At 63.6% G+C, this 12,389-nt stretch overlaps 1 protein-coding gene across 6 annotated transcripts; it reads right to left on the reverse strand.

Moving 5' to 3' along the window:
- Nucleotides 1-1,867: 1,867 nt before the first annotated feature.
- On the reverse strand, nucleotides 1,868-10,632 carry ZNF335 (zinc finger protein 335). 6 transcript variants are annotated; one of them, XM_027894939.1, is made up of 27 exons: nucleotides 10,346-10,632; nucleotides 9,742-10,015; nucleotides 9,512-9,589; nucleotides 8,964-9,293; nucleotides 8,701-8,832; nucleotides 8,467-8,625; nucleotides 8,101-8,359; nucleotides 7,830-8,007; nucleotides 7,636-7,748; nucleotides 7,425-7,443; nucleotides 7,100-7,216; nucleotides 6,938-7,014; nucleotides 6,686-6,846; nucleotides 6,342-6,568; nucleotides 6,155-6,266; nucleotides 5,978-6,072; nucleotides 5,571-5,854; nucleotides 5,318-5,459; nucleotides 4,858-5,247; nucleotides 4,629-4,771; nucleotides 4,147-4,280; nucleotides 3,849-3,949; nucleotides 3,691-3,768; nucleotides 3,419-3,502; nucleotides 3,218-3,283; nucleotides 2,962-3,043; nucleotides 1,868-2,618 (listed from the first exon to the last, which is right to left on the reverse strand). In XM_027894939.1, exons 1-27 carry the CDS (start codon nucleotides 10,544-10,546, stop codon nucleotides 2,500-2,502), a joined length of 4,155 nt encoding a protein of 1,384 aa, XP_027750740.1. In that variant the 5' UTR covers nucleotides 10,547-10,632; the 3' UTR covers nucleotides 1,868-2,499. The 6 variants fall into 6 exon arrangements, with proteins under 6 accessions (XP_027750740.1, XP_027750739.1, XP_027750737.1 ...); XM_027894938.1 differs by having other exon boundaries at nucleotides 1,868-2,615; nucleotides 3,849-3,952; XM_027894936.1 differs by having other exon boundaries at nucleotides 3,849-3,952; nucleotides 10,346-10,631.
- Nucleotides 10,633-12,389: the final 1,757 nt, after the last annotated feature.

The following is a 12,389-nucleotide window of genomic DNA, read 5'->3' on the forward strand; positions in this document are numbered from 1 at the left end:
CCTGTTCCCAGCCCCCCAGTTCTGCACAACTTACACAGCCCCCATGGATGGGGTGCAGTGGGGCTGGTGCTCAGGATCCACATGAGCTCCACAGCCACAGGGACACAACACACCTGGGGGTTTACTGCAGTGCCAAGAGCATCAGCCCTGCCCATGACCCCAGCCCTGACCTGGTCCTGGGGCTGGCAGAGACCCCCATGCTGTGGTGGGCTGGGTTGGAGGGCCAGGTGGACTCATGCCTGGTGGGAGAACAACCCCCCATGTTGCCCTGTCCTGCTCCTCCTGTGGCTTGGCTGGGTCCTCACCCAAACCCCAGCACTGCCACGCCTGCCGCTGGATTCCCGGCAGCAGAGCAGTGAAGGGGAAGGGTCTTGCAGCCCCAAGGACGGCTGGGGGGCCCTGCAGGCACCGAGGGGGGGGGGCCCCTGTGGCTGGTGCAGCGGGGGCAGCGGGTGGGCAGGGCAGTGGTGGCCAGGGCAGTGGTGGGCAGCTGTGAGAGGGGCCCCCAGAGCCCACGACCCCCCGAGCCGCCCGCTCCTGCCGCCGCGCCTCCCCGCTAAGACTGGGATTATCCCACAGGTTGTATCCGTCATTAAATACCGACTAATAACGCTCTCAGGATATTAAATATGTAACAAACCCGCTTAGCGCTGGCCAGGACGGGAAGGAGAAGGTCACCGGTGCTAATGAGCCTGGACGCATCCCCGGCTCCCTGCAGGCCCCAGCAACAGCAGAAGGTCCTGAGGCTGAGGGGCCAGTGCCAAGGGGACCCAAGCCCCTGCAGTGCCCCCATGGTCAGAGCCCCAGCAGCACCTGGAGCTCCCAATATGCGTCAGCTGGAGCTCTGGTCCCATCCATCCCACCGTGCCTGCTCTTGTGCCCTTGAGCAGCCCCAGGTGTGGAAGCCACAGGACAACTGAACACTGGTGGCTGGCTGGGACCTGCCCTGGCCACGGCCCTGCAGTGGCCCCATAACCTTGTCCCCACGGGACTCCTCCTGCCCTAATCAGTGCTGCAGATCCACTTGATTAGATAATGGGGCTGTAATCTAGGAAAGCGCCTGTGGATTGCTGCGGCACACCCTGAACCCTGCACAGCACAGCTGGAGAGGGAGGGCCACAGCCAGTCGCCGGCACACACAGCTGGACACTGACCGAGCCACGGCCGGGCAGGCACAGCCACGCACCAGCACCACTGGGCATGGACAAGGCTGGTGTGAAGGCAGAGGGATGGAGCCACAGCTGGGACAGAGCCACAGCCACAACCAGGGCTGGTCACCACGGGGGGCCACACACACCTCACCGCCCTGGCGCTCAGGGGGTCCGGCCCACACCTCCCACCCCTACCTAAGTAGGACAGGGAGAGCACATCACAGTGCCTGGGGATGGCACTGCCCTGGTCCCAGAACTGTGGGGCTTGGGCCTCACAGAGGCTCTCCCCGAGGCTGGGTGGTTCCCGGCCTTTTTCCCCCTCCGTGGATAATCAGTTTAATGCAGGAGCAGAGAACTAAAACTCCGCGATTAGCTGTTATAATCGCATGTAAATACGCCCAGACAAGCCGCTCAGGAGGGCGCTGTGGGGCTCGGGACAGAGTTACACGGGATTTAGGCTGTTTACCACTCGATTAATTTCATGACTCCAGCCCCAAGCTCACCGCTGTCCCAGCTGCCCGGCTCACTTCCCAGGAGTCAAGGTCACTCGGGCGAGAGGCAGCTGATAGCCCGGAGTGTCTGCCAGCAGGGACGGCCCGGCGCAGCGCTGGGCTCTGGGACCCCTGTGCTGCATCCCCAGGGGATGTGCTGGGGAGGCTGGGCTGTCCTGTCCCTGCTGGCTGGAGCCTGGACCCCCAGGCAGGCACACACCCAGGTCTCCATCCCTTTTTATTCGTAAGCATAGTCAAAGCTTGAGAATGTCACAGCTGAACCCCTCCCACAACCACCGACTGACCAATGCCAGAGTCCATCCCCTCTTCAGAAGAAAAATAGAGCATCTTCCACCTCTGCCTCCTCCTCCTCAGGTTTCTCCAGTCCAGAGCCCTGCTGCTGCCTGCCTGCAGGCCGGAGATGCCACGGGAGGGCCGGATGCTGGCACAGCAGGACCACAGGCCCCATGGCTGCGGGGAGCACGTGGCTGTGGCTGCACACACCTCTCACATCACACACCACACAGCTGTGCCCGGCCCCACGGCTCCCCCAGGACCCTCATGTGCTGGGCAGACACCGATCCGTGGCTGCTCACACAGACAGTTCAGGAGAAGGGATTTCAGACCATCAAGTGCAACAGGCAAAGAGACCGTCCACACACGGGCTGCCCCTGCGGCTGCTGAGCAGTCCCTGGGGGATGCACAGGACCCCACTGGCACGGGGCTGAGCAGCAGCGTGTCCGTGTCGCTCCAGCTCAGGCGTGTCCCTCGCAGCCCTGACTCAGTAAGGCAACTGCTGGCTGGGGCCGCTGCCGGCGTGGCCGCCTGCCCAGCGCGGTGCCCAGCCCTGCCCGGTGCTACTCCGCCAGCGCGATCACGTCGTAGTGGATGCCCGGCTGCAGCTGATGGATCTGCTCGGCCGCTGCCTCAGTGCTGAAGACACCCTGGGCCTGGGCCATCGCTGCATCTGCCACTGCTGCAGGGAAAGGGGGATCAGCGCCGCCTCACAGGGACCCCGCTCCGTGTTCCCCACCTGCTCCCAGGGAAGGGACACACGGCCACCTCACTCCTGTGGGGCTCATGCTCTGTGGAGCCCAGCTCTGGTTAACCCTGTTCCAGAACTGACAGGCTGGGATCAGGAAAGATCCGCCCTTGGACACCACGGTTTGGCAACACAACAGCAATCCCGGCTTGCCTTCCCAGCCCTTCTGCCCAGGGAGCTGCACAGCTCCCTGCCAGCCCCAACCACCCCTGCTGGCAGGACCGGCACTCCAAACCCTAGGAGGACTGTCCCCTTCGGCCCAGGGCCCTGCTCCTACCTGAGACAGCTGAGTGTGCTGCTGCTTCCAGCTGTGCCTGGGTGACGAGCTGCTGCTCAGATGACACAGGCATGTACTGGATCTGCACAGGAGAGAACAGGGGAGGCCTGAGGAAAGAGGCCCTTCTGGAGCTGCTCTGCCCACGGTCACTGCATTGAGGTTCCAGCCCATGAGCACCCTGTTTCACATCGCCCTCTCCAGGCAGGCTCAGGGATCACCTCACAGTAGCCCCTCCAGCTCCTGCCTGGTGCCTTACCTGCGACTCCGGGAGGAACTGGCTGCCCTGCTCGTACTGGATGTGGGTGATCTGACCGTCCTGTACCTGGGGACAAGCAGTGTGTTAGGGACTGTGGGTGTCCAGGCCCCCAGCAAAGCTGTGACCTGAAGTGAGTAAGCTGAAGGGGGCTCAGCCCCACACATGGCACCATGTGAGCCCCACCCACCCTGTGAAGCTCACCTGGATGTGATGTCCCTCTGGGACAACAACATATTCCTGGGGAAGCAAGTGTGGGACACCTTCCTGGGCAATTATGTATTGAACCTGCAAACACAGGAATTCAGACCCAGCAAAGATCATCCACCCCCGCTCCTGCCACAGAGAGATCTGTCTGTGTCCTATGCCTGTTTTGACCACCCCAGTGCCTCCAGCTCTCCCTGCTGACCCCGCTGCCAACAGCTCTCCCAGCTCCTGCTGGGCAGAGTCCCCATCCCTGGGCTGTGTCGCCTCACCTGGTTGTCAGCAGTCACCAAGTGCTGTACTGTCTGTCCGTCCACAGTCGTGATCTCCTGGATGTAGGCTGCCTCCTCCTGCAAGGAAGTGCCCTGTGTGGTCAGGGGAGGGGTGTGGTCCCCTGGGAGGGAGGTTGAGGCCAAGGGGCCTGACTCACCTGGCTGGTGACGCTCTGCTCCTGTGTGACAAGGATGTGCTCCTGCCCCAGAGCCTGCTGCAGCCTCTCCGGAGCCAGCACGGCCTGCCCGGCCTGCAGAGCTGCTGCAATGCAGAGAGAGCTGCTGGGGACACCAGTGGGGACACTGCAGGGGCTGCCCATGGCCCCGCTCCCCAGAGGCTGCTCCTGACCCTGACCCCACTGAGCCCTGCCTGGCCCACGGGCTGGGTGAATCCTGCACAGGGTTCTGCCTGCAGGACACCTGCAGGTCAGCCCTGGTCACAGGGACACGTCTTACTGTGCAGGGTGGCCAGGGTGTCCTCGTCACTGTTGAGGATGATGGTCTGCTGGGCAGCAGCAGGCTCTGGCCTCTTCCCCTCAGAGCTGTGCAAACGCTGCATGTGGAACTTGAGGTGCCCTTTACGGTTGAACCTACAGGAGGAGCAGAGCAAGGTGGAGTTTGCCATGGGACCCCGTGCTGTCTCAGAGACACAGCCCACAGGCATCACAGGCACATCCCTACAGCATGGCCCATCCCAGTTCCTAGCATGTTCCCATCAGTGCCCAGGTACTGAACCTCCTCATGCAGAGCTTCCTTGGGGATGAAGCTGGGCCCACCTGCAGCAAGAACTGCTCCCAAGGGCAGAGTCCCCTCTACCAGGGGCTGCTGCTGGGGAAGGGCTGGCGCAGTGAGCTCTGCAAGATCCTGTCTCTCCTCTGGAACCTTGCAGAGCTCTGTGGGATCTCCCAAAGCAGTAACAGCCCTGCTGCATCACTCACCTCTGCCCACAGACCTGGCAGGCAAAGGGCTTCTCGTTGGTGTGGGTCAGCATGTGCCTGCGCAGGTCCTTCTTGTTCTTGGAGGCAAAGCTGCAGTGGGGGCACTTGTGTGGCCGAAGACTGGCGTGCTGGACCATGTGGCTCTGGGACAGGAGGGCAAGAGCCAGGTCAGAAAACCTGCTTCTCCAAACCCCTTGTTGCCAGGGATGCTCTGTGTCAGGGAACCTACCCGGACCTCCGGCCAGAGCGTGGCAGTGAAGGTACAGTCGGGACACTTGAAGGTGCTGGGCCCAATGTGGGCTCTCTTATGACTCTCCATCTCCGCTCTTCCTGTGAACATGGCTGTGCAAATCCTGCATGAAAACTTTTTGGCTGTGGAAATCTTGCACGAGAGCTTCTTGGCTGGGGAAACCTTGCACGAGAGCTTCTTGGCCATGCCTTGGAGCGCAGGCCACTTGATCTTTGGGGATGAGACTTCCTGCCCCTCGGAGGCTGGGGATAAAGACGAGTCCTTCTGGAGCTGCCTGGTGACACACTGCACCAGGGGCCACTTGATGCCAGCGGGCTGAGCCTCCTGGCCCTCCACAGGCGAAGGAACTGCAGCATCCCCGCTGAGGGGCTGCGGGAGAAACACCAGTCACATCTCCTCGCACTGCTGCCCGGGACGGGGAGCAGGCTCAGCTCCTTACCTCCACGGTCTGGAACTCGCTCCCTGGGACACTGGATGACATGATGTAATGATTGCTATGGTCCTTCAGAGCCTCCTCCGTCATCACAGCCCCGCTCACCACAACTGCGTGGGAGGTCTCCACAGGGCTCTCCTCCTCACTGCCGGTAGAGGACAGGGTCAGAAAGGCCCTGCCTCCTCCTCCTCACCATTTAAAGCCTCCTCACTGGAGAGCAGAAGTGCCTCCACCTCCCTGCTCCTCCCCTACAGCTGACCTGTACAGTGTTCCGGGGGCCTGGATCTCCTCGCTGATGGGTGCAATGATGCTGTACTCCGCTGTCCCTCCAAAGGGGATGGTGATCTGCTGCAGCTCCGAGCCACCCAGGCTTGCCTCCCTGTAAGCCTCCTGCACCAGCGCCTGCCCGGGCTCTGCCACGTGCAGCATCACCAATTTCTGCTGCTGCTCCTTTGATTCCACCTTTGCCGCCTCCTCCTCCTGTGCCTGTGGCTCACAGGGACCTGGTGTCTCTCCTGGGTCATCTGGTTTCACCACTGTCACCTGTGTGAGACAGCGGCTCCGCTGAGGGGAGCAAGGGGAGCAAGACAACCCTGCAGAGGAACAGGGTTGGGAAGCCTCCCTTTGCCACCTGCAGTAGGTCTGGCCCCCCTTGGCCCTGCTCACCTGCAGCGAGCCCGTGGCCAGCTCTCGCTGGGCGCTCATGTTCAGCAGCAGATCCAGGGCTGTCTGTGTGGCCAGCTCTGCTGATCCAGCCACATCTGGGGGGGATGGATGGGGAGGGTCAGGCAGGTGCTCGCCCACGTCCTCCCCGTTCCAACCCCTTCCTGGGAGCTCACTGACCTTGTTCGTAGATGATGGTGGCCCCTTCCAGGGAACTCTGTGAGAGGACGGGGGGTTCTGCTCCGGTGACAGCCTGCACCGTGTGGCAGGTGATGGGGCCAAGAGGCGCCTGCATGAGAGAGGGAGCTGACAGCGAGGCAGGCAGCAAGCACCGGGATGAGCCGGGGCTGGGCTCGGCACTCACCGCTGGGCTGGCCTCTGGCTCAGCTGGCACCTGCACCTGGCTGTGCTGCTGCTTCAGCTCCTCGATCTGCTGCAGGGTGAAGAAGGGGCGGCGGCGGCAGGGCGGCTCCTCAGGGTGCCGCTGTGCCCACTCCTCGAAGGAGTCAGCGTGGCGGCACTGCACGTGCAGGCGTAGGTTCTTCTTGTGCTTGGTGGTGAAGTGACAGAACTCGCAAGCAAACGGCTTCCCTCCTGCAGGGTCCGGGAAGGGGAGTCAGGCACAGGGTTCCCGAGGGAAGGCAGGGAGAGCAGGCAGGCTCTGACCTTCTCCGGGAGAAAGGGGGGTGCAGGACATTGGGCCCCTCTCACCTGTGTGCTTGACTGCCATGTGTGAGACCAGGAAGTCCTCCCGGAAGGTGGAATACTTGCAGACGCTGCACTTGTAGGGCTTGTCGTTCATGTGTGACAGCTGGTGGTTCAGCAGGACCTTCTTGTCCTCGCAGACGTAGTCACAGAACTCACACTTGAACCTGCCAGGACAGAGCTGCCTGTCACAGGGGCTGAGGGGGAGTGGGACACGGGCTCTGCCAGGGCACGCCGTGGGTTGTGCCGGGCTCCCACCTGCGGTTGGCGATGGCCTGGATATGTGTCAGCAGGTGCATCTTGAAGGTGTAGCGCTTCTTAAAGGACTTCCCGCACTGTGGTGGGACAAAGCAGAGCAGTGTTCACCTCCTGCCCAGCCCTACTTGCTGCCAACCCCTCCCCAGGCTGTGCCTCCCTCACCTTGTCACACATGTGAGGCTTCTCTGTGCTGTGTGTCTTCATGTGCTGCGTAAGCCTCTTCTGCATGGGGTAGACACGGTTGCAGACGGGGCATGGGAAGGAGTTCAGCTTTGGTGGCTGGATGGAGAGCATTAAGATGAGCTCACCTGGACGGGCTCACCAGTTTCCTTACCCTCTCCCCCACTGCAGGACCTGGGCTGCCTTTCCTCAAGAGATCCAGAAACAATGCCCTCAACAAGGCATCGAGAATTTGTGCAAGATCCAGATGTGCCTCTTCCCATACTAACAGTGCTGAGAAACAAGCCAACAGAGTACTCAAACTCACCGGATCAGCCCTCTTCTTCCTAAAAAAAGAAAGAAGAAAAAGCCCCTTGTGTGAGCCACACCCCAAGTCTGAGCCGCCTTGTATCCAGACACCAAAACTCCCCTATTTGAAAAGGGCCAGAGGTCAGGGGAAGGGGTAGCCACAGCTGCCCTCTCAGGGCAGGAGGAACAGTGTCAGTGCCATTCAGTCCCCAGGACTGCGCTTCCCTCACCTGTCCCGGTTGTGCACCGTGGAGTGCCGGATGACATCCTTCTTGTACACACTGGTGTAATTGCACTCCTCACACTTGTAGGGCTTGCTGCCCACATGATTGAACATGTGCTCCTGGGAGAAGCAGAGCAGGGCCGTGAGGCCTGGGGCTGCGAGGCATCTTCGTGGGGTCGGGGCAGGGCAGACAGAGCTCACCTTGAGGGAGGACCAGCGCCGGGAGCGGTAGCTGCACTGCAGACACTTGAAGAGCTGCGGGTCGTTGGCCTCGTGCGAGTTGACGTGGAAGCGCAGATCGTCGTGCGTGAGGAAGCGCGAGCCGCAGATCCGGCACAGGTACGGCCGCATCAGGGGCTTGGGGGACTTGTAGTAGTACCTGCGGGAACGGGAGCAGAACTCAGAGCTGTGGTGGCCAAGGGGCTGGACCGGCCCTGGGCAGAGGCCAGAGGGCCCAGCACACCCCCCTCACCTGCGCCCCATGTACTTGCGGTATTTCTTGCCCAGGAAGCGGCGGGAGGGCCGCCCGCGCCGCCGGGGGATGGTGTCTGCCTCCTCAGCACCCGTGTTGGAGGAAGGGTCCTTGTTCTCGGAGTCGGACTGGCTGATGCTCGGCTCTGCCAGGCTCTCGCCGGTCCCATTCTCCAGGCCAGAGGAAGTGGCTGCCTCCGAGTTCTGCAGCTCATGGCTCGGTGTGCTCTGGGATGTCACCAGGGGCTCCACCTCCCCTCCTGCTCCACAGAGCGCAGCACAGCTCTGTCATGCCCCCGCTGTGGGCTCTGGGAGCTTGTGCACCCCTCCCTGCCCCAGCACTGCTGTTGCCTCCCACCTCCTTCACCTTCTGGCACATCCTGAGACATGTTCTCCAGACGAGGGAGCTTGCGGGGTCTCCCTGGGCGCCGGCGCGGCCTCTCCTCGCTGGATGTGGGGACAGTGCGGCCGTACTTGGGCTGTCGCCCCCGGGGCTCATCCTCAGCTGGGTTGTAGTCGCTGTCCTCTGAGGGCAAACACCCCAAAATGTCAGACCGACAAGAGGCTAAGCTACTTAATATGTGGGGAGAGCAAGTCCTACCTTCAGGGTCATCAATAGCACCAGCATCCATGATGTCATCATCTTCTTCTTCTGGGGCCTCCTCCTCCTCTGTCTTCTGAGCAGCTCCCCCCTTTCGTGGTCGCCCTTTCTTCAAAGCCAGAGCTGAACCCACTGCCACAGAGAACAGGGCGATAACTCTTTACCAGATTCTGTGCCAGAACAGACCCTTATGCTCCAACTCCTCCCTCGTTTCCTCCCCAGAGAGCAGAGCCCATCTGCAGCAAGGTGCCCTTGGCACTCACCAGGCTGGAAGTGACGCTCTTTCATGTGGTTAATCAGCGTTTTCTTGGAGACACTCTTGTACTGACACATCTTGCACTTGAACTGCTGCACCACCACCACCTCCATCATCTCCTCCAGGGTCTCCATGTCCGGTTGGTCCAGCTCCTCCCCGCCATCTGCCTCTTGAGCCTGCTCTCGCTTTACGGGCAGCTCCAGCACTTCCAGCTCTTTGGAAGGGTCTGAAGGGCCAGGCTGCTCAAGGCACGTGGAGGTAGGTCCATCAGCAACAGCTTCTATCACCAAACTATTGGCCAGAGCAGACGTGGCCATCTGGGACACCATGGGAGCACCTGAAACACCAAAACCCACTCAGCCCAGGGGCAGACCCTCCCCTGCACCCAAGGCTGCACCGAGGGCACAGGGCTGAACATGAGCTCAGGGGTGGCTTCTGACAGGACTGTGGTACAGGTGCCATGGCTGATCCAGCTGGGACACCCCCTCCAGGCCCCACTCCAGTGGCACAGGCTCACAGAGTCATCCACATGGACAGCCCAGGGTACTCCCTCACCATCATCAGGCCCTTGCAGGATGAGGTACTGTGTGGTCTCCGCTCCTCCATCCTCCGCACTGGTCACGGCGATGCAGCCTGGCAGGGAGAGCACAGAGGTGACTGCCAGATCCCAGGGCCACTGGGGCTCACTGCGGCTCTCCCAGCTCAGACACAAGCAGGGAAGTGTGAGGAGGGCCTGGCTCCCTGAATGGAGCCTGTTTGGGCTCTGGGTGGGAGCACACACTCACTCTGGATGATGTCCGGCCCGATGGTGGACTCGATGATTTTGTCAATGGCAGAGCCCAGGTCTGAGGAAGTGGATGCAGTGGAGTCTGACACGACCGTGGCTCCATCAGTGACCACACTGGAGTGGACGAGGACTTGTGGGGACTGTGACACCATGATGGACTGGCTCACAGTGGAGACACTGGAGACCAGGGTGGATTGGGCGATGGAGGATGAGTCTGGCAGGTAAACCCGGGGAGCGACTTCTGTGCTGGAGCTACTCTCTGAAACCTCTTCCTAGCAGAAGAAAAAGAGTCCAGCTCAGATCAGCTCAGCTGAGACACTTTTCCCAGACCAAGCCCCTGGGGCAGCCAACATATGCAAATGACCCGGTGTATTACTACAGAACTGCCAGGAAAGGCACGAGAGCAAATCCTCTGGTACCGACAAGGACCTGGACATCCAGGACTGTCCTTGCTATCAGGGGCAGTCCTGCTGCTCAGACCGGCAAGCACACACGGCACCAGAAGCATAACAGCGCCTGCCGAGGCCCCAGAGCTCAGTGTGTCAGAAACGCCCCGAGAAACCCCCAGGAACCAGAACCGCGGCCGCTCCCCCGGCGCCTACCAAAGAGGCCGCGCTGCTGTCGGAGCTCTGCCCCACGCCGGAGTCATCGGCGCGGGAGAGGCGCCCGGGCCCCGCGGCGGCGTCGCTGCTGTCCGCCGACACAGCGTCCGAGCTGCCGACGCCCAGCCCGCTCTCGGTGGGCTCCTCCCGCGCCGCCTGCGGGGCCGCGTCGCTGCTGCTCTCCACCGCATTCTCCTCCATGCCCGCCCTGCCGGGGCCCGCTACGCTCGACCTGCGGGGGGACCGCCGCCGTCAGGGCCGCCGCCGCCCGCCTTTCGCTCCGGGCCGGCCACAGCCCCCGCGGGGGTCCCGGAGCGGCCGCGGGCCCATCCCGGGGGTGCCGCCGCCGCCCGGTGCCCGGTCCCGTCATGCCCCGCGGCCCCGCCGGGCCCTCGCCCGCCATCTTTGCCGCGGGGTCCCCCCCGCCGCCTCCGCGCGCGCGCACACGGCGGGGCGGCCCCGGTGCCGCCGGGGCGGGGGAACCGCCGCCGCGCCGGGGAGAGGGAACCCCGCCGCCGCCGCCCGCCCGCCGACCCGCGCCCTCACCCGGCTCGCCGCGGCCCGGCCGCGCCCCCGCCGGAGCCGGCACCACGGCGGCCGCCATGGCCCCCCGCCCTCGAGCCGCGCAGCGATACGGCCGTGCGGGCCCCCCGCGCCGGGACTACTTACTGCCGCCCGGCCCCCGCCCCGCCCGCGGCGCTCGCCGCCTCCGGGGCACGCTCCTCGCCCCGGCCGCCGCCGCCGTCGCCTCCCGGCGGCAAACGGCGCCTCCCGCCTCCCGCGGGAGGGGGGAGGGCCCAGCTCCCCGCCGGGGGACTACTTTTCCCGCGGAGGGCTCTCGGCGGCGCTGCGTCCGTGCGTCATGGCGTCAGGAAGCGGCGCCCGGGCCCTGAGCGTCGGCGTCGCGCCGGGTTGCGCTGGTCACGTGACGGGGAGGCGGAAGTGGCGGCGGGGCCGGGGCTCGGTCCGCCCGGTCCGCTCTCGCCTGGCCCGACCCGGCGGGGGCTCCGCGGCACCGCCCGCCCTGCCACAGCCCGCGCCCCGGGAGGGCCCTGCCGCCCTGCCGCTCCGCTTCCCGTCCCGTAGCCCGCGGTGGGCGCTGAGACCGGCGCCCCTCGTGGGTGGGCGCCACTCATTCCCAAGCCGACCCTCTCCCGGGGCCTCCACTGGGCTCTCGCTCACCTCATTCCCCGCGGCGGTTCCTCCCCGCTCAGGTGGCAGAGGATGCCCGGTTGCTCTGCCTTGTCTGCCCTTTTTCGGGGGGCACGGGTGGGGGGGCTGCCCTGGGCTGGCCGGGGACAGCTCCTGATGCCTCAGCATTCCCGCAGGGATGTGCTCAGAGCTGAGCGCAGTGCTGTGCCAGATCGTCCAGCTGAGCTCAGCTGTGCATGGCCTGGGCTCGGCCTCTGGGTGAAGCCCTGCTCCGTGCTGATGTTTTTACCCAACCCCGGTGTTTAATGTTTCTCATGTTGCAGTGCTATTCTGAGAACGACTCTATCTCCCGATTTTTTTTTTTTTTTTTTAGAAAGGCAGCTGTGTTATGACTGCGCTCTGCTGGGCCTGAGCCTGCCTGCTGGGCTGGGTCCCCACGGAAGGGACACAGCGGGCGAGGGGAGTTCAGAGCTGCCCAGACAGAGCCAGCCCTCGGTGCCACCCTGTCGCTGGCCAGGCCGGCCGGTGCTGAGGCGGTGCCAGGCACAGCAGGACAGACGGTGTCTCATCTGTGAGCGGACGTGTCACCCGCCAGAAATCTGATCCAGTGGGTGTTGGGCTGGATCAGCCCTCTGGATCAGCCCTCTGGATCAGCCCTCTGGATCAGCCCTCTGGATCAGCCCTCTGCAGTGATCGGCCCTGGTGCTCTGCCCTTGGTGGGGCAGGCAGTGCCTGCACCAGCCCCTCCAGCCCAGGGCTGCTCTGGGGGAGCTCTGCGAGTCCCTCCTGTGCTGCTCCGGAGGCTCTGTGTGCCTGGCAGAGGAGCTGCTCCGCCAGCTGCTGTGCCAGCACCTCCCGGCTCTTTCTCAAGCTAATTAAATGCATCCTTGAA

The sequence above is a fragment of the Empidonax traillii genome, unplaced genomic scaffold (assembly GCF_003031625.1).
Source record: "Empidonax traillii isolate 1590-97213 ecotype Southwest subspecies unplaced genomic scaffold, ASM303162v1 scaffold448:size1359114, whole genome shotgun sequence".
NCBI classification, from domain to species: Eukaryota; Metazoa; Chordata; class Aves; order Passeriformes; family Tyrannidae; genus Empidonax; species Empidonax traillii.

What these genes read in the sequence shown, in the direction of transcription:
- ZNF335 (XM_027894936.1), bottom strand. Translation starts at nt 10,546, where the DNA reads ATGGAGGAGAATGCGGTGGAGAGCAGCAGCGACGCGGCCCCGCAGGCG. An exon ending in TGCTATTGATGACCCTGAAG is followed by an intron (nt 8,626 to 8,700) that starts GTAGGACTTGCT and finishes GTTTGCCCTCAG; the next exon opens with AGGACAGCGACTACAACCCA. An exon ending in GCGAGTTCCAGACCGTGGAG is followed by an intron (nt 5,248 to 5,317) that starts GTAAGGAGCTGA and finishes TTTCTCCCGCAG; the next exon opens with CCCCTCAGCGGGGATGCTGC.